The following is a 20,077-nucleotide window of genomic DNA, read 5'->3' on the forward strand; positions in this document are numbered from 1 at the left end:
CATTGTTAATTTTCTGTCTCATTGATCTAATATTGAAAGTAGGGTGGTTAAAGTCTCCCAGTATTATTGTCTGGGAGTCTAAGTCTCTTTGTAGGTCTCTAAAAACTTGCTTTATGAATCTGGGTGCTCCTGTATTGGTACATCTATATTTAGGATAGTTAGCTCTTCTTGTTATATTGATCCCTTTACCATTATGTAATGCCTTTGTCTTTTTTTATTGCTTTTGGTTTAAAGTCTGTTTTATCAGAGACCAGGACTGCAACCCCTGCTTTTTTGCTTTCCATTTGCTTGGTAAATATTCCTCCATCCCTTTATTTTGAACCTGTATGTGTCTCTGCATGTGAGATGGGTCTCTTGAATACAGCACACTGATGGGTCTTGACTCTTTATCCAATTTGCTAGTCTGTGTCTTTTAATTAGTGCATTTAGCCCATTTACATTTAAGGTTAATATTATTATGTGTGAATCTGATCACGTCATCATGATGCTAGTGGGTTATTTTGCCCATTAGTTGATGCAGTTTCTTCATAGTGTTGGTGGTCTTTATAATTTGTATGTTTTTGTGGTGGCTGGTACCAGTTTTTCTTTTCCATATTTAGTGCTTCCTTCAGGAGCTATTGCAATGCAGGCCTGGTAGTGACAAAATCCCTCAGCATCTGCTTGTCTGGAAAGGATTTCCTTTCTCCTTCACTTATGAAGCTTAGTTTGGCTGGATATGAAATTCTAGGTTGAAAATTCTTTTCTTCAAGAATGTTGAATATTGGCCCCCACTCTCTTCTGATTGTAAGGTTTCTGCACAGGCATCCACTGTTAGTCTGATGGGCTTTCCTTTGTAGGTAACCCTACCTTTCTCTCTGGTTGCCCTTAACATTTTTTCCTTCATTTCAACCTTGAAGAATCTGAAGATTATGTGTCTTGGGGTGGCTCTTCTCAAGGAGTATCTTTGTGGTGTTCTCTGTATTTCCTGAATTTGAATGTTGGCTTGTCTTGTTAGATTGGGGAAGTTCTCCTGCACAATATGCTGAAGTGTGTTTTCCAACTTGGCTCCATTCTCCTGTCATTTTCAGGTACACCAATCAATCGTAGGTCTGGTCTTTTCACATAGTCCCACATTTCTTGGAGGCTTTGTTCATTCCTTTTCATTCTTTTTTCTCTAATCTTGTCTTCACATTTAAGTTGATCTTCAATCTCTGATATCCCTTCTTCTGCCTGATTGATTCGATTACTGATACTTGTTCTTCAAGATTTATGTTCTTCTCTAAACTGGTTATTCTAGTTAGCAGTTCCTATAACCTTTTATCAAGGTTCTTAGCTTCCTTGCATTGGTTTAGACCACGCTCCTTCAGCTCAGAGGAGTTTGTTACTACACACCTTCTGAAGCCTACTTCTGTCAATTCATCAAACTTATTTCCATCCAGTTTTGTGCCCTTGCTGGAGAGGAATTGTAATCATTTATTTGGAAGAGAAGAGGCATTATGGTTTTTGGAATTTTCAGCATTGTTGCACTGGCTTTTCCTCATCTTCGTGTGTTTATTTACCTTTGATCTTTGATGCTGATGGCTTCTGAATGGGGTTTTTTGTGTGGGTGTACTTTTTGTTGATGTGAGGTGCTTGCTAAAGACATAGGGAATACAGAATGGGTAGTAGAAGAAGGTAGTCATCAATACTAGTTACAACCATGTGATCAGCCACAGAAATGGAGACTGTAATTGTCTTGAGTATTTCCTCCACCTTTTGCTAAACACATGTTTGTGCATGTATATACTTATACTAAGAAAATATCTTTATTTCCTTTTCCTTTATCATGTGACATAAGATTTACTGACTTCATATTAGCATTGAAGTACTGCTAACTTTACGTATTAGTATTTGGGTTTGGAATTGGTGCGTTTCTGGTTGTACAAAGGATAGTTGCATTATGTTAGGCATAATTATGACCTTATTATTGTCTTTATTTGAAGCCTCAGGAGATGTGTATGGGTTCAAGTTGACAAGGGGTGGACTTGTGATGGTGAATACTGAGTGTCAATCTGACTGGATTGAAGGATACAAAGTATCGATCCTGGGTGTGTCTGTGAAGGTGTTGCTAAAAGAGATTAACATATGAATCAGTGGGCTGGGCAAGGCAGATCCACCCTTAATCTGATGGGCACAAACTAATCAGCTGCCAGAGAATATAAAGCAGGCAGAATAATGTGAAAAGGAGAGACTGGCCTAGCCTCCCAGCCTATATCTTTCTCCCATGCTGGATGCTTCCTGCCCTTGAATATCAGACCCCAAGTTCTTCAGTTTTGAGACTCAGACTGGTCTTCCTTGCTCCTTAAGCTTGTAGACAGCCTACTGGGGGACCTTGTGATCATGCAGGTTAATACTTAATAAATTCCCCTTTATATACATATCTCCCATTAGTTCTTTCCCTTTAGAGAACCCTAATACACCAACTTAAAGTCAGATTCCTTGAATTACAAAATGACTACGCAAACATTCCTGGAAGTTGTTAACAATAATAATCTACTTTTGTGAGTTAGGGAAATAAATGGCTGGTCTACCTGCTCTAATTTATGCCTATCCTTGAAAGTTAATAAAATTCTAATACTGTATAAGATCCCATGGGACAAATTAACTTTGGATTTCCCCCCTAAGAATACAGTAAAAGGCCCGGTGTGGTGGCTCATGCCTGTAATCCCAGCACTTTGGGAAGCAGAGGTGGGTGAATCACTTGAGCCCAGGAGGTCGAGACCAGCCTGGCCAACATGGTGAAACCTTGTCTCTACAAAAAAATACAAAAAATTAGCCACGCGTGGTGGCACACGCCCATAGTCCCAGCTACTCAGGAGGCTGAGGTGTGAGGATTGCTTGAGCCTGGGAGGCTGAGGCTGCAGTGAGTTGTGATTGCACCACTGTCCTCCAGCCTGGGCAACAGGGCAAGATTCTGTCTCAAAAAAAGGAAAACAAACAAAAAAATACAGTGACAATGGAGGAAATGTTTTCACTTTTACAGGTAAGACTATTAAAATTTTTTCTCAATATGTTTCCTGACAACTGAAATGCTATGATTACATCTATAAACAGAAAAACATTATGGAATCATGATGTAGAGCTTAAAGTAATTTTATATATATATATGAAAAATGCAATCAGATGAAGACAAGCTAAAACACCTTTTAAGTAAAAGGAAACATACCTTTTCTTTCCTTTGTCCAGAAGTCTGAAATACTCCAAGTTTCATAATCATACTAGAGGTCCATGAATGTCAATACCTAGTATGTACACATTTATACAAAAATGGCTCTTCTCCTAACAGTTATGTGCCAAAAAGATCAAAGTGTACCTAACACAGAAACTCTACATAAGACTCAGCTATGGCAAGAGATGGAGTCTCTCACTTGTTTAAAACCATCGCTTTTTAATTAAACCTCCTGTTTAGAAAGACCATATTAAGTAGAATTTATAGATCGATGTCACAATTGCAATGTATCATAAGGTGACTATTCTCCAGTGACCCAGCCCTTCTAATTAAAGTGTCCCTAAAAACCTTCCTCCATAAGACAAGGAGGACTATTTGGAAATGAAGCATGCTTACTAAAGTCCTCTGTTACATTCAAAGGACATAAAACTAGATTGGCTTTGCCCTGAACAACCAGCAGGTAGACGTGGCACTTGGATTTAGGTCAAGGTTAGTAGAACTGATTTCTGAAGCTCACCTAAATTTGGGAAAAAAGAAAACACAATGCGTGGGCTATGTCACCACCAATGGAGCACGAATACCCCCTTAGAGAGGCTTCCCTGTCACCGGACTTCACTGTGTTCAGTCAGGACAGAAAGGATTCCAATATTACCTTCAATTGCTCTAGGGCAAAAGATGAACCATCTTGCTTTAAGTTTTCAATAATTTCTTCCATGGTATTGGCTGAAAAACAACTGTAAAAAAAGGAAATGTGACTTCACCAATGTGTAAGTGATTTCCTATTTCTAACATACTGATGAATCTGAACATAGGCTTTCCCACACCTCTGTTTCAATAATGAAGAATTGTCTAACTTCTTTAACAGGACGTAAAAAGAGAGAGAGCACTGCTTCCCTGGGTAAGCATTTGCAGTCTACCTTCACTAACAAAATAAAATCTAAATTTTATTTTCTTTTGCATTTTTGCATCTATTATATTTCCATATAAAGAGATAATTCAACAATCAAACATCGATGCTTCTAAATTGTAGAGATGGTTGTCTTATTTTCTAATACTTTTCCTCCTGTTTCCCAAAGCCAGTCTGTCAATCTCTCAAATCACTGCACAAAACCTTTTTTGCTAATCGGCTTATCAAGACTTTCAGAGAAGATGAATTTAAAAAGGTAAAAGTTAATTCAATTATTATTTTCTAGCTTCTCTTCCCCATTTCAAAAAAAAAGATATTTTGTATAAATATAAATTCAAATCACTGCACAAAATCTTTTTACTGTTCAGCTTGTTAAGATCTTCAGAGAAGATGAATTTACAAAAATAAAAGTTAATTCAATTATTTTCTAGCTGCTCTTCCCCCACTTAAAAAAAAAAAAAAAGGTATTTTGTACTAGGATGAATTCTCATGGTAGATGACTTAAATATAATGAATTTATTTCGCCCAGAAAGAGAGGGAAAGAAGCTACTTTCAAAGGTAAGTGAAAAAAAGTCCTATGCTGGCCAGGCATCACGCCTGCAATCCCAGCACTTTGAGAGGTCGAGGAGGACGAATCACCTTAGATCAGGAGTTGGAGACCAGCCTGGCCAACATGGCGAAACCCTGTCTCTACTGAAAATACAAAAGTTAGCCAGGCATGGTAGCAGGTGCATGTAGCCCCAGCTACTCAGGAAGTTGAGGCATAAGAACTGCTTGAACCCGGAAGGTGGAGGTTGCAGTGAGCTGAGATTGTACCACTGCCTGGGGGACAGAGCCTGGGGGACGGAGCGAGGGACAGGACAGGACAAGACAGAAAAAAGAAAAGAAAAGAAAAGAAAAGAAAAGAAAAAAAGAAAAGAGAGAGAGAGAGAGAGAGAGAGAGAGAGAGAGAGAGAGAGAGAGAGAGAGAGAGAGAAAGAAAGGAAAAAAAGAAAAGAAAAGAAAGGAAAGAAAAGAAAGAAGAAAGGAAAATAAAAAAAGAAAAAAAAGGAAAGGAAAGGAAGGAAAGAAAACGCTATACTATCTGATCTCAGAATTCAGTGCACTATCAAACACAGTGTAATTAAAATGGTAATTACAATGTTAGTAAATTCATTTTAACATAGTCTTTCCAAAGGAACATATAACTGAGATCTCTTTTTAGGTACCTGTTTATTTTGTCCATGTGTTCCTCAAGCATAAAAGACTTGTCTCGATCAATCTTAGACTGTTTGAAAAGAAAAATTTTTCAGTAACTTTGAACACACTTTTTTAATCCTTAAAAATTCATATTTAATGATACCCTTTGTGAAAGATTGTCACTTGTCACTTTCAAATTACATCTAATTGTCTCATAACTAACTACCACTGTATGATCAAAATTCAGACAGCATGTAGAACTCTAGACTAGCTCTTAAAAGTATCAACAGCAAAAATGTTTTAGTATTATTATTTACATGTATAAATATATGTAACCACTATTACATTTAACACATTATCATTAAAATATATCTGTGAATTTAAGGATTGTAAGGGACCTGAAAGGTCAACCTGCCCAAATTTCCATCCTAGTCAGAAATTCCCACCATATGCCTGGTATGCCTGCAGCTCTGACCTTCAGGGAGAGAAAACAGCACCTCTCAAGGAGGAGCTCACAAATGCTGGAACAACGAGTAATGAGGTTTCTGTTGTTAATTCTGGAACAAAAACCAATGCTACCGTGTTTATAGTTCTAGTTAATCTGTTTCACCTTAACCACTTCTCACATGACACAATTTTGTGTCCCCTCATGATCCAGGTCCTTCTTATGGTCAAGTTCCAGTTTATCAAGGTCATTCTCCCAAGTACAGGACACTTATCTTAGCTGCAAGTGTGGCTGGATGGTAGCAAAGTACAAGAGGGTTCTGCAGGCCCTTGATTGCTTTGGATATACTTTTCTTAATTGGACTAACTCTGAGTTAGTGTTGAGACAGGCCTATGATTGCAACTGATTCACACTAAGCTCCAATTAAATAAGACTTTTTTTTTTTTTTAACCTGTTCCATTGTAGGCTGTTTCTTCTATTCTGTACTTAATGAATTTAGTACTTTGGGTTAAAACACAAGATTTGCACTTATCTTTTTTAAATTTCACATTGTTACTATTGGGCAGATCACTCTAAACTCTAAGGGTTGTTTTTTTCATCCATATTCTTTTTCCTAATTTATTTTTCTTAGTTCTAAATCAACTTGATCAAAATGTTATCAGTGGTCTCCAAATCACTTGCAAAAAATACTGAATAAGTCTAAGATGACTTCCCTACAAACTAACTCCTATACATTTAGTAGAACTCTTTGATAAGCCCGTCAACCCCCACAAACCATAATTCATCCCATATTTACTCAATTAGACAGCAGGAGACTATCAAATGCTCTGATAAAAACAAGTGAAATCCTCATGCGCTGTGTATTCATATTCTCTCCACCAAGTACTTGGTGGCCCTGCCAATCTGTACTCATGTTCTTCTGTTCTGGGTAATTTTTTTGGTACTATTTCTCTAAATATTTCCTCCCCTCCATTTTCTCTATTATGCATTCCTAATAATTAGATTTTGGACCTCTTGGAATAATACCTCTAGAGTTTTCCATTCTCTCCCTTTCTATTTCATTATCCTTTTCTGTTAGAGTTTTCCTCAACGACGGATTTTCATCTGTTCTGGGTTTTTTATTCCCCACTTTTGTTATCATTTTTAAAATTTTACAGGCATAACCAGTACCAAGGTCAGCCAGTAGCCATCAACATCTAGGCAAGGCCCTCCAGCAGCAAAACAATTATGACTCACTGAAAGCTCAGATGATCATTAGTATTTTCAGTCAAATTATTTTATAATTATAAATTAGTAAGATATGTACCTGTGTTTAGAAATGATGCTCCTGCATAAACAGACTATAGTACAGTGTAAAAGTTTTTATGAGTGCTGGAAAACCAAAACATTCATGTGACTAGCTAGCTTTATTGCCATGGTGTGGAACCAAATTCAGATTATCTGAGGCATGCCTATATTATTCTTTGAATTATCTTTATAACATCTGTTGTTGTTTAACAGGTAAAATATTTTCCTCTTATCTCAAGATAACAGTTATAGATTGGTGTTTGTCTTTTTAAGTTTCCTTCTTCTTGCATTAACTGTTTCCTTCCAGTGCCTTTGTTGTTTGTTTTGGCCTAGGAATATTTGTTTTTCTATGCAAAGCACTAAAATTAGGAAGCTTTGTGTCTAATGTCAATTGCAGTTGTGGGATTCTCAATTGTATAATACACTGTAAGATGATCAGGCAAGATGTGTTAAGGGGTCCATTAATTTCAATGTCTATGGGTTTTTCTTTTCTTCCAATGTATCGCTTAGGAGTGGGGTGGGATGCAGCGGTTCTGCAAGCCAACTAGGGAAAAGGGACAGAGGTCTTCCAATTCAGTATGTCTCACCTCTCTTCAGTACAGTACTTCGCCAATCTCTACTGTCAGCTAGACCTGCCTGATTTGGTTTCTCTAAGGAGTAAGTCCTACTCTTCTGCCAGGCTACTGGAAGACAGCTACTCTTAGTTGTACAAGAAGACTTGTGGAGGGGCCCAGCGCAGTGCTCATGCCTGTAATCCCAGCACTTTGGGAAGCCGAGGAGGGTGGATCATTTGAGGTCACAAGTTCAAAACCAGCCTGGCCAACATGGTGACACCCTGTCTCTACTAAAATACAAAAATTAGCTGGGCATGGTGGCGCATGCCTGTAATCCCAGTTACTCAAGAGGCTGAGGCATGAGAATCACTTGAATCTGGAAGGCGGAGGTTGCCATGAACGGAGATTGCGCCACTGCGCTCGAGTCTGGGTGACAGAGCTAGATTGTTACAAAAAAAAAAAACAAACTTATAGTAAATCCTCCTGCTTTTCTGCCCCATTCTACACACTAGTCTTCAGAGGGACTTGGTCCCTTTAAAAGGGTCTACAGCAAGAATCAGCTGACTTCTTACTGGCTTTCAGAGTTCTTTGGTTTAAGTTAGCAGCACTCATCCTGCTGATTTCAAGCTTCCAAAATACTAACATCTCATGTCTGCCACTGTCTCCTCTTCTGTTCTACTTGTCTTTGTGGGTTTGTGCCTTTTTTATTCACTTATTACAATTTTCAATGGTGTTTTAGGAGGCAGGATGTATTCAATCATGTTTAACTAGAAGTTATAGAGTGTTTTTAAAGATTCTTGGCTCTTACAAGAAAATTTAAGTCAGACAACGTAAGGAATTAAAAATACATGCCGTAATATACTTTATTAAATATAAATAAATGTCAAGAGTTTACAGCTCCACAAATAGCGTTAACATTGAACACCTTTTACAGAAATGCCAAAACCCTTGCAAAGATTGATCACAAGGTTATGCACTGAAGTTAACCAGCAGTGGGAAGACAGCTATGCAGCTGCACAGGAAAGAAGTCATCTTATTAGCTGGCTATACTAACAACTGTGAAGCACTGATTCTTCTACCACGCTTTAAATAAATCCTTAGTACATTTACTTATATTTACAAACTATAATATTCACCAATTGCTAGTTTTTAAATTACTTCCCCTCTCCATGAATTAAAACCTGAGGTTAGAATATTAACAAGATTACCTCTGTATGGTAATTTTCTAAGACAGATGCAATATTTTCTTTTGAAGGAGATTTCAAGGCTAACAAATCTTCCTCTAACATGGCCAACTAAAGGGGAGGGGGAAAAAAAGGAAAGATCTGAGATCCAATAGAAACAGAAAGTTTTATAAAATCTCATCTTCTTTTTTAGAATTCTTGACTTTAAATTATGATGTTCTCTCTTCAGGTAAATCACTGAAAGAAATTTTGACTTAAGTTGAATGAACAGGTATTCCCATACAGCAAATCTAGCCTTCAAAGGAATTAAAAAAGATGGAAAAAATTAAGGAGGAGAAATAGAGACATTTATCTTTATTTCTCTCAGCCTATTGAGTACTTGGAACCAAAGACCTACATCATAAATTTTATTTTATTTTTAATTAATATTAACCAAAATTGCCACAAATGATTAGTGGCTACCACAGTCAACGCACAACACTATAATGCAGCTTCACTTATTTCTCCATCTAATCCCTCACTTAATCTACCCTACACTGAGCCGAATAGGACTTTTTACTATTCCCCAAACATAGCTAATGCTTTCTTGCCCCTGTGATTTCATTAAAAGTTTCCTTTACCTGACAATACCTTTTCCTGATAATACTCACCTTAAGGCTGGCTGTATTGCAACCTTTATGAAAAGGCTTCTAGTCCTTTCTTACAGGTAAGCTCTTCCTCCTTTCAATTCTTTGAGTATTTTCTTTGTATTGTTTTTACACTTACCACTTTACCTCTGCCAGATGAGAAAGATGGTTATTTATCTTTTGTACCCACTTCTAATTGCATCCCCAAAGTATATTTCTCTTTTTCATATCCTCTACAGGCCCTAAGGATGTCTGTCTACTCATTGCAGATACTAGTATTGAACACACTGACAAAGAAAGGGGTTATGCATCAGCTCTCTCTTATTCTAAACTAAATTCCACTGTAATTAAGGGTGTCCCTTTCAGACAGGATAATCGCATGCCCATGTTTGCTTCCTGTTATAGCTCAAGGGAAGCATGAGATTACTCAATGTGACTGAGGATGCCCACAACACAAAGATCTGAATCTTCAGCCAAACGTGACAGAAGGCCTTCATAACAGTGTACAGAGACAACCTTCAATTTTGTATGCTTCATACATTTTACAGAATCTGTAACAGTGTGAGAAGCAAGATCAAAGCTCATCAACATAAAAATTTCCACAGCCAATTTATAAAGTTTGTGAAGATAATTCTATTAGTGACCAAACAGTACATTTTTATACTATCCAGCTGTTTTACTTCAATGGCCAAAGAGGACGTGTGAGAATAAACCATCATCATTTGTAAAATGTCCTTGGGGGGACTCACATGATAGTCCAACTGTCAGTATGATCTCTGGCATCCTTACCCAAAACAGAAGAATGTTACAGATATGAGGATAAAAAGTGTCATCCTTTGTAATATAAAAGAGACTCTCAATGAAAAATCTGGTCACCTCTAAAAATATAAAACTGCATTAAAAGTATTAATAATAATTAAATTTGGAGTGTTTACTATACGTCAGTTACTGGGCTAAGCATGTAACATAAATTTTCTAATTTAATTTTATAGCTTTCCTTCCCATATCCTAAAACACCCTTCCTTTCAGATCAACTATTGATCTGATGACCATGTGCTTCCTTGGAAGCTGACTTTACCCCACAGATCCAAGGATAGAGCATGCATTACCTAGGATAGGCCAGAAGGTATATTCTACCTACTCATATGGTTCAGGAATGAGATAAGCCAGTTCAGTCAGAGTGAACTAAGCCAGGTGAAGCAAAATACATCCTAAGTCTCTTGCTGGGAATTCTGAGGCAAAACTACCTTGAATTGGGTCTTCTGTCACATGTAACACAAGGAGTTTCAATGACTATGTAATAGTGTCATCTCCATTCTGCAGATGGGAAAATGGGGGTCAAAAGAGGCTAAGTTCCAGTTAAGATTTAAACTCAGACTATTTACATATTCTTTTCCACTATGTTATCCTGTGCTGAGAAAATTGGCCACACTGGTTTTGTTTTTGTTTTTTTTTTAAAAAAAAGCAAAGATAAGTAACATGTGTTCCTTGTAACAGATGTATTTCAGAAAAGCCAAAGTCAATTACTTTCAATGCACTAGGGAAACTCATAACCAAAAGAAGCCTTCAAAATGTCTTCAAATAAAGGCTATCTTTTTATATATAAATTTAGATTTGTACATATTAGACTTTCTTAAGGTAGGCATGACTTTTGATTTAAGAGACTCTACTTGTTCACTTAAAAATACTCACTGAAGGTACCAACCCTGAATCCAGGTATCATTATCTCCAGTTTGCATATGAGGAAACAGAATTAGAGAGCTTATGCACTTTCTCCAAGGTAACACAGCTATAAACTAAGAGGTCCAGGATTCACACCACGATTTCACCAAAAGTCTGTGGATCTCAACCACCCACTGTACCTTCCCACGCACTATTTTGTCTTGTTATTCCAACAATACAAAATGCAAACATCCGAAAAAGTACCTTTTCAGAATCTACAAAGTGTGTAGCAATTCCTGCTCTGTACACATCTCTTCCTTTTAGTCTGAATCCTGTTAATGCAAGGAAGTAACCAAGTTTTCCTTGAAGTCGTGGCAAGAAATAACCTCCACCCACATCAGGGAACAGTCCTGTAATTAAATGTAACAAAAAGAGATAATGGTGATTCAAATGAAAAAGATAAATATAACCTCTTTGCTGTAGATCACACAATCATTTCTCTCTGGAGCTTGAATATACATTACAAATATTATTAAACTAAGTACTATACAGTGCAATCAATATCACAAAAGACTTGCTATAATAAACTGTACTAACTTGGGTATTTTTCAAAACCTTCATGTCTCATTTCTATAGAAGTCAGTGAAGTATTTGATGACACAATGTTTTGTATATTAGAAGTATGTTACCTAAATTTTCTCACCACTGATTTACTTTTGGAGGATCTCCAAAATAGGTAAAAATTTCAAAAAACTATTTCCAAATCAGCGCAGGAAAAAAAAAAAAAACATAATCTATGGCCTATTATAGCAAAATTATTACCATTTAAATCATTTCCCAAACTTAGTCAATTATCTAATATTCAAGATGTTTAAATACTGATGCAATAACCACGAGTCCTACTAAATGAACAGGTTTATACCTAATAAAATCATTTGTATTTACCTTTTTGTTAACCACCAGTATTTAAAAATTCTCTACTGGTAACAACTGAAAATAGCATATAAGGCCAGGTACCTGGCTCACGCCTATAATCCCAGCACTTTGGGAGGCCGGGAGGCCAAGAAGGGCTGATCACCTGAGGTCAGGAGTTCGAGACCAGCCTGGCCAACATGGTGAAACCCTGTCTCTACTAAAATTACAAAAATTAGCCAGGCATGGTGGCACATGCCTGTAATCCCACCTACTGGGGAGGCTGAGGCAGGAGAATCGCTTGAACCCAGGAGGCAGAGGTTGCAGTGATCCGAGATCACGCCACTGCACTCCAGCCTGGGCAACAGAGCAAGACTCTATGTCAAATAAAAAAATAATAATAATAAAATAAAGAAAATAGCATATATACAAGTAGTTACCAGCATATTCCTTTGGGTGTTTAAGATCTTAAACAATTGTGACCCTCTAGTTTTATAATTTATGTATCTGTTCTGAAGTTTCCTTTAATTATGTTGGGATAAAAATGCAAACACTAAACTAAAATTCTCTCCAGTTCTACTTTACAAAAAGGTTCTAGACTTAAAAGAAAAAGCATCATGCTCCTGTAAACAGAAATATCTCTTAGTACCTCAAACTAGCTAGGTCTCAAGATAAACTCATAACCTCCCCGTGCCATTCCCACAATCTTCCTCCAGCATCACCTACCTCAATAAAGGATGCAACCATTCAGCCTTGACACCTTCTCACACCATCCCCTTAATCCCCATCAGTGATCACGTCTTATTGACTTCCCCTCCAAACTGTTCTCCACACAATAGCCAAATTTGATCTTTTTAAAACACAAATCCTTACTAGAGTCTTGCATTCCACTGCTTAAAACCCTCCCATGGCTGCCTATTTCTTCTGGATTAAAACAAACACCTTTATCAAAGTCTTAAAGGCCCCTTACCACTTCTTCTACTACATCCCTTACTACTCACTCCCTATACTCCAGCCACTCTGGTCATCTTTCAGTTCCCTAACATTCTACACTCTTTCCTGCCCCAGAGCCTTAGCAGCATGCTGCCCAAGTGGAAAAATGCTCCATCCTGACAACATGTTCTTCTCTTCCAGGGTACCACATTCTCTCTTTTTTCCCCCTTGCCCCAATTCTGCTTCTTTTCAGTCTCCCTCACTGACGCTACCTCCTCTGCTTGACCTCTTGCTCACTGTGCCTAAGCTCCATATTAGGCTATCTCCTCTTTCCTACATACACATTTCCCTTAACTCCTATGACTTTAGATAGCATCTGTATGCTGATTACTCCCTGCTATGGACTGCACTGTGTCCTTTCGAAAAGTCCTATGTTGAAGCCCTAACCCTGATGTAACTGTATATGGAAGCAGGGCCTTTGAAGAGGTAATTAAGGTTAAGTGAGGTCATAAGGGTGGGGTCCTAATCCAACAGGACTGGTGTCCTTATAAGAGGAGGAAGAAATACCAGGGATGCATGTGAACAGAGAAAAGGCCATATGAGGACAGAGCAAGAAGGCAGCGGTTTATAAGCCATGGAGAGAGGGCTCAAGAGAACCATCTGCTGATACCTTGATCTCAGCCTTTTAGTCTCTAGAACTGTGAGAAAAAAAATTTCAGCAGTTTAAGCCACCAAGTTTGTGGTATTTTGTTATGCAGCCCTAGAAGCATAATATACTACGAAATCAGTCATGCCTTTTCCCTTGAATACCGAACTCTTAAATCTGCCACCTAAACAGAACCACATGGATAATAAGTATCTCACATTTAACGTGGCAAAAGTACAACTATTAATTCACAAACCTCCAAGTACCCTGCTCCTTCCCTAATCAGCCTCATCCATCAAGTAGCACAAGCTAAATACCCTGGAGTTACTCCTGATTCATTATACCAGCAAGTCAGTTAAGCCCAAAACATGTTTCAAATCTATTCACTGTATTCAACTCTATACCTCCACACTACTCCAAAGCCAAAATCTCTCCAGACTGTGCTGTCCAACAGAACTTTCTACAATGATGAAATCTATAATTTCTGCTGTCCAATAAGATAGTCACTAGCCATATGTAGCTATTAAACACCTGGAATATGGCTGGTGTGACTGAGGAACTGAATTTTTCTTTAAATTTAATTAATGTATATTAAAATTTTAAAAGCCACTTGTGGCTAGTGGCTATACAGTATTGGACAATATAGCTCTAGACTAATGTAATAACCTATTATCCAATCTCACTGCTTCTACTCTGCAACCCCTACAATCCATTATCCTCAAAGCAGCCAGAATCATGGTACTAAAATACAAACTAGATTATGTCATTGCCTGTTTTATACTCTTCCACAAATTCCCATATTTAGGTTTAAATCTTAACTCCTCACCAGAGGCCCCCATGTACCCTTTTGAGAGCATGTCACATCACTCCTGCCCTCCATTCAGACACAGATTGCCTCCATTTTGTTCCTTTAACAGGCCAAGTTCACTCTTACCTAAGGGTCTTGAGCTAACTTTTCTCAATGCCACAATATTCTTCTCTCAGTTCTTCATGCAGCTGACTCTTGTCATTCAAATCTCAGCTTAAAGGACAACTCCACTGAGAGTATATTTAATCATCCAATTTAAAGTAGCTATCTGGGAGACTTACACTTTGGACATGATAGAGTAACAGGAACCAGACTTATCCCCCTACCTGAAACAACTATAAAAACAAACACAATATATGGATCAATAGTGTTTTCAACACACTGAACATCAAGCAATAAAGAAAAGTGGTCTCTGAATATCAGAAAACAAACAAGGTAAATCCTAGAACAGCTCCAACTTCATGCCTTGAGTGAGTTCCCAGGCCCAGTATAGTCCCTCATTTGAGAAGATGAAGCTAAGAGTCTAGGGAAATCAAGAGAGCTAGAAATCCCAGAACAGAGTACCAGAGCGGAGAGAGCTGCAGAGAGAAAGCCCTGGAGATCTGCAGGGTGTCTCTTTTAAGTACTTAGCTTAGGAAAGGACTGTGTGTGTGTGTGTGTGTGTGTGTGTGTGTGTGTGTGTGTGTGTGAAGAAACTACATGATCAGTCAGTTTTCACACTGCTCAAGACTGGGTAATTTGTAAAGGAAAGAGGTTTAATCGACTCATAGTTCCACATGGCTAAGGAGGCCTCAGGAAACTTACAATCATAGCAGAAGGCAAAGCAAGCTTGGATCTTCTCACATGGCAGCAGGAGTGAAAAGAGTGAGGAGCAAAGGGAGAAGAGTCCCTTATAAAACCATCAGCTCTCGTAAGAACTCACTACCATGAGAACATCAAAGGAGAAACTGCCTCCACGATCCAATCACCTCCTACCACATCTCTCCCTGGACACGTAGGGATTACGGGGATTACAATTCAAGATGAGATTTGGGGGAGGACACAACACCTAACCATACCACTACATGAGACTAAGGAAAGAAATACAGAAAATGATTACAGAGAACAGTACTGGGAACCCATGACAGGACTAAAAACAGCATGTTCCCCACCACCTGGACTAGAAAAACTCATGATTGATGTCATGGGGCACTGCACAGAACACAAAGAAAGATCTTGCCTCAGTAGTGGGAAATAATTAGCCCTAGTTGGAGCATTGCTCCAATCCTGCAAAAATATATTAATAATAAATCTTATAACACTTGAAAACATTAAGATGTTTCCCAGGAATTTAAATTCATCTCAGAAGAAATCTCAAAAATACTTAAAAGAATACAAAAATATCCAGCACCCAACAAAGTTTACAATATCTATAATTCGATAAAAAATTATGAGCTATCTAAAGATGCAGGAAAATACTAACCATAAAGAGGTGATTTAAAAAAAGAGAACTGACATAAATATAAAAACTAGCAGAAAAAAACATTAACACAGTTATCACAAACATAACCTCTATATCCAAGAAGTTAAATAGAGACACAGAAGATTTTTCTTTTTAAAAAAAGAACCAGCCGGGTGCAGTGGCTCAAGCCTGTAATCCCAGCACTTTGGGAGGCCGAGACGGGCGGATCACGAGGTCAGGAGATCAAGACCATCCTGGCTAACGCGGTGAAACCCCGTCTCTACTAAATAATACAAAAATCTAGCCGGGCGTGGTGGCGGGCGCCTGTAGTCCCAGCTACGCGGGAGGCTGAGGCAGGAGAATGGCATAAACCCAGGAGGCGGAGCTTGCAGTGAGCTGAGATCCAGCCACTGCACTCCAGCCTGGGTGACAGAGCGAGACTCCGTCTCAAAAAAAAAAAAAAAAAAAAAAAAAAAAAAAAAAAAAAAAATCATACTTCTAGAGATGAAAACTGAAATGAATGTATAAGCTGAAAAATACCTGGATGAGATTAAGGGCAGATTAGATCTTGTAGAAGAAAAGATTAATGAACTTAAGGACATAGGAACAGAAACTATCTAAAATGAAAGAGAGAAAAAAATTTTTTTTAATGAACAAAGCATAAGTGAGCCTTACAGAAGTATGACCAGAATTCCTGAAAAGGGAATGGGTGGAAGAAAAATATTTGCAGAAATAATGGCAAAAATTTTTCCAAATTTGACAGAAATTATAAACCTAAGTAGCTCAACAACCATAAGCATTAGAAATACAAAGAACACCAAAGCACATCATAACCAAATGGCCTGAAACATGTGATCAAGAGAAAATCTTAAGAGCAGCAAGAGAAAATAAAAAGACACAGGAACAAAAATAAAGAAGAGAAAAGACTTTTTGTAGGAAATTAAATGAGAAGACAGTGTAGTAACATCTTTAAATTACTGAAATTAAAAACCAGAGTAGAATCAAATTCCATACCCACATCTCATACAAGTGAACTCAGGTTTCACCTGAGGAAATGAAAGAAGAGCAAACAAGATCTAAAATAAGCAGAAAAAAAGGAGGAATGAATACTGGAGCAGAAATCAGCAAAATAAAAAATAAATGAAAACAAAAATCTGTTTCAGGTCAATAAAATTAATAAACCTCTAACTAGATTGATCAGGGAGAAAAAGAGAAGACACAATGACCAATATCAAGAATGAGAGCCAGAAATCTCTACAGAGTCTACAGATATTAAAAAGATAATAAGGGAATATTATTGTCTTAGTCCATTTTGTGTTGCTATGACAGAATACCACAGACTGGGGTAATTTAGAAAAAAAAAAAATTATTTGTCACAGTTCTGGAGGCTAGGAAGTCCGATATCATGGTGTCAACATCACACGAGGGCCTTCTTGGTGCATCATCCCATGGCAAAAGGCAAGGGTGAGATAGGACAAGAGAGCAGGAGGAAAGGGGGCTGAAGTTATCCCTGTATCGGGAACCAACCTGCAAAAACTGGAAGAGCCCTCATGACCCACTCACCTCTTAGTGGTCCCAACTCTCAACACTGCTGAGTTGGGAATTAAGTTTCCAACACGTGAACTTCAGGGGATATATACAAAAAAGCAATTACGAACAACTTTATGCTAACAAATTGACAAATTCCTTGAAAGGCCCTGATATGGTTTGGCTCTGCGTCCCCACTCAAATCTCATGTTGAAATGTAATCCCCAGTGTTGGATGAGGGGCCTGGTGGAAGGTGATTGGGTCATGGGGGCAGATGTCCCCCCGTTGTTCTCATAATAGTGAGTTCTCATGATATCTGGTTGTTTTAAAGTGTGCAATACTTCCCCCTTCACTCTCCTGCCAGCCACGTGAAGATGCACTTGCTTCCCCTTCATCTTTAGTCATGACTATAAGTTTCTGCAGACCTCCCCAGTCATGCTTCCTGTACAGCCTGTGGAACTGTGAGCCAATTAAACCTCTTTTCTTTATAAATTACCCAGTCTCAGATAGCTCTCTATAGCAATGTGAGAATGGACTAATACAGAAAACTGGTACCAGAGAAGTAGGGCATTGCTATAAAGATAACTGAAAATGTAGAAGTGACTTGGGAACTAGGCAACAAGCAGAGATTGGAAGACGCTGCCTCTTCACTCTGCTAACTGTTTTCTTTGCTGTGCTTCTAGAAGCATTTTACATGATGTAATTCTACTTGTCTGTGCACAGGCCTTGGGAGCCACCCCTTGCATCAGTGTAGACTGGATGTTGGATGGATTCAAAGGAAATTGTGTATTTTTGTTTTTGTTGCCTGAGTTTTTGGGGTCAAAGCAAAAAAATTACTGCCCAGATTAATGTCATATCATTTTCCTATATGTTTTCTTCTAGTGATTTTGCAGTTTCAGGTTGTATGACTACATCTTTAATCCATTTCAGTTTTTTATTAAATATAATATGAGGTATGGGTCTAATTTCATTTTTCTGCACATGGATATCCAGTTTTTCTGACATCATTTATTGAAGAAACTGTCCTTTCACCATTATGTATTTTTCGCATCTTTCTTAAAAATCACTTGACTGCAAATATATGGATTTGTCTCTGAGCTTGCTATTCTTTTCCAGTGGTCTATGTATCCATCTTTATTCCAGTACTATGCTATTTTGATCACTAAAGCTTTGCAATAGTGTTTGAAGTCAGTACAAAGTCTCTAGCTTTGTTCTTTTTGCTCAAGATTACCTTAGTTATCTGCAGTCTTTTTTGGTTCCATATGAATTTTAGAATTGTTTTTTCTATTTTTTTGAAGACTGACATTGGGATTTTGATAGGGATTACATTGAATCTGTAGATTACTTTCGGTAGTACGAACATTTTTAAAATATTCTTCCAATCCATGAACATGGAATACATCTTTTTATTTGAGTCTTCAATTTTTTTCATCAGTTTTGTAGTTTTCAGTATACAGATGTGTGTGTGTGTGTGTGTGTGTCTGTGTGTATGTGTCTGTGTGTGTGTATGTGTCTGACATGGTCTGGCTGTATTGCCCAGGCTACAGTGTAGTGGCGTGATCTCAGCTCACTGCAGCCTCTGCTTCCAGGGCTCAAACCATCCTTTTACCTCCACCTCCTGAGCAGCTGGGACCACAGGCGCACGTCACCACGCCCAACTACTTTTTGTTATTTTTGTAGAGATGGGGTTTTGCCATACAGATTTTACCTCCTTGGTTACATTTATTTCTTTTTTTTTTTTTTTTGAGACGGAGTCTCACGCTGTTGCCCAGGCTGGAGTGCAGTGGCGCGATCTCGGCTCACTGCAAGCTCCGCCTCCCGGGTTCCCGCCATTCTCCTGCCTCAGCCTCCTGAGTAGCTGGGACTACAGGCGCCCGCCACCGCGCCCGGCTAATTTTTTGTATTTTTAGTAGAGACGGGGTTTCACTGTGGTCTCGATCTCCTGACCTTGTGATCCGCCCGCCTCGGCCTCCCAAAGTGCTGGGATTACAGGCTTGAGCCACCGCGCCCGGCCGGTTACATTTATTTCTAAGTATGTTATTATTTTTGATGATTTTGTAAATGAAATTGTTTTCTTATTTTTCAAATAGTTTGCTGTTAGTGTATAGAAATGCTGATTTTTATGTGTTGATTTTATATCCTACAGCTTTACTGTATTTACTTATTAGTTCAAACAGTTTTTTGTTGGAGCTGTTAGAGTTTTCTACATATATATATATAAGAGCATGTCATCAGCAGTGACAGTTTCACCTCTGCTTTTCCTGTTTGGATCCTTTTTATTTCCTTCTCTTCCCTAATTGCTCTGGCAAGGACTTTCAATACAGTATTGAATAGAAACAATGAGAGCAGGAATCACTGTCTTGTTCCTGATCTTAAATGAAAAACATATACCTTAATATCTAACTTAATTGGTAAAAGATTAAATGCTTTCCCCTAAAATCAGGAACAAGGAAAAGATGTCCACTCTCACCACTTATATTCAACACTATATTGGAAGTTCTATTCTACGCAATAGGGTAAGAGAAAGAAATAAAAGGTATCCAGGTTAGAAAGGAAAAAGCAAAACTGCTGTTACTTGTAAATGACATAACTGTCTCTTTAGGAATTCCAGTACAGTAGAATCGAATTCTATTTAATTCTAAAGCAACTAAAACTAATAAGTGAGTTTAATAAGTCTGCATGATAAAGGTAAATACAAAAATCAACTGTATTTCCACAGACTGGTAAATAACAATTAGAACTGAAAGCTTTTTCAAAAATATCATTAATATGAAATACT

The 20,077-nt window shown here is 38.0% G+C and overlaps 1 protein-coding gene across 5 annotated transcripts in view; it reads right to left on the reverse strand.

Moving 5' to 3' along the window:
• Nucleotides 1–20,077, reverse strand: part of HIBCH (3-hydroxyisobutyryl-CoA hydrolase) — a 118,557-nt gene that overhangs the window by 38,523 nt on the left and 59,957 nt on the right. For 3 of the 5 annotated variants that reach the window (XR_012421309.1, XM_045367403.2, XM_065525774.1), the window contains 4 exons: nt 11,296–11,441; nt 8,768–8,854; nt 5,303–5,361; nt 3,840–3,921 (listed from right to left, as the gene is read on the reverse strand). Coding sequence is in view for 3 of the 5 variants with exons in the window: in XM_045367403.2 (XP_045223338.1) it covers nt 3,840–3,921; nt 5,303–5,361; nt 8,768–8,854; nt 11,296–11,441 (374 nt within the window). In the remaining 2 variants the exon portion in view is untranslated. Of the gene's footprint in view, nt 1–3,839; nt 3,922–5,302; nt 5,362–8,767; nt 8,855–9,393; nt 9,519–11,295; nt 11,442–20,077 lie in introns of all 5 variants that reach the window. The other 2 variants (XR_012421310.1, XM_074009588.1) reach the window with 2 other exon arrangements.

Source organism: Macaca fascicularis, chromosome 12 (genome assembly GCF_037993035.2).
Source record: "Macaca fascicularis isolate 582-1 chromosome 12, T2T-MFA8v1.1".
NCBI classification, from domain to species: Eukaryota; Metazoa; Chordata; class Mammalia; order Primates; family Cercopithecidae; genus Macaca; species Macaca fascicularis.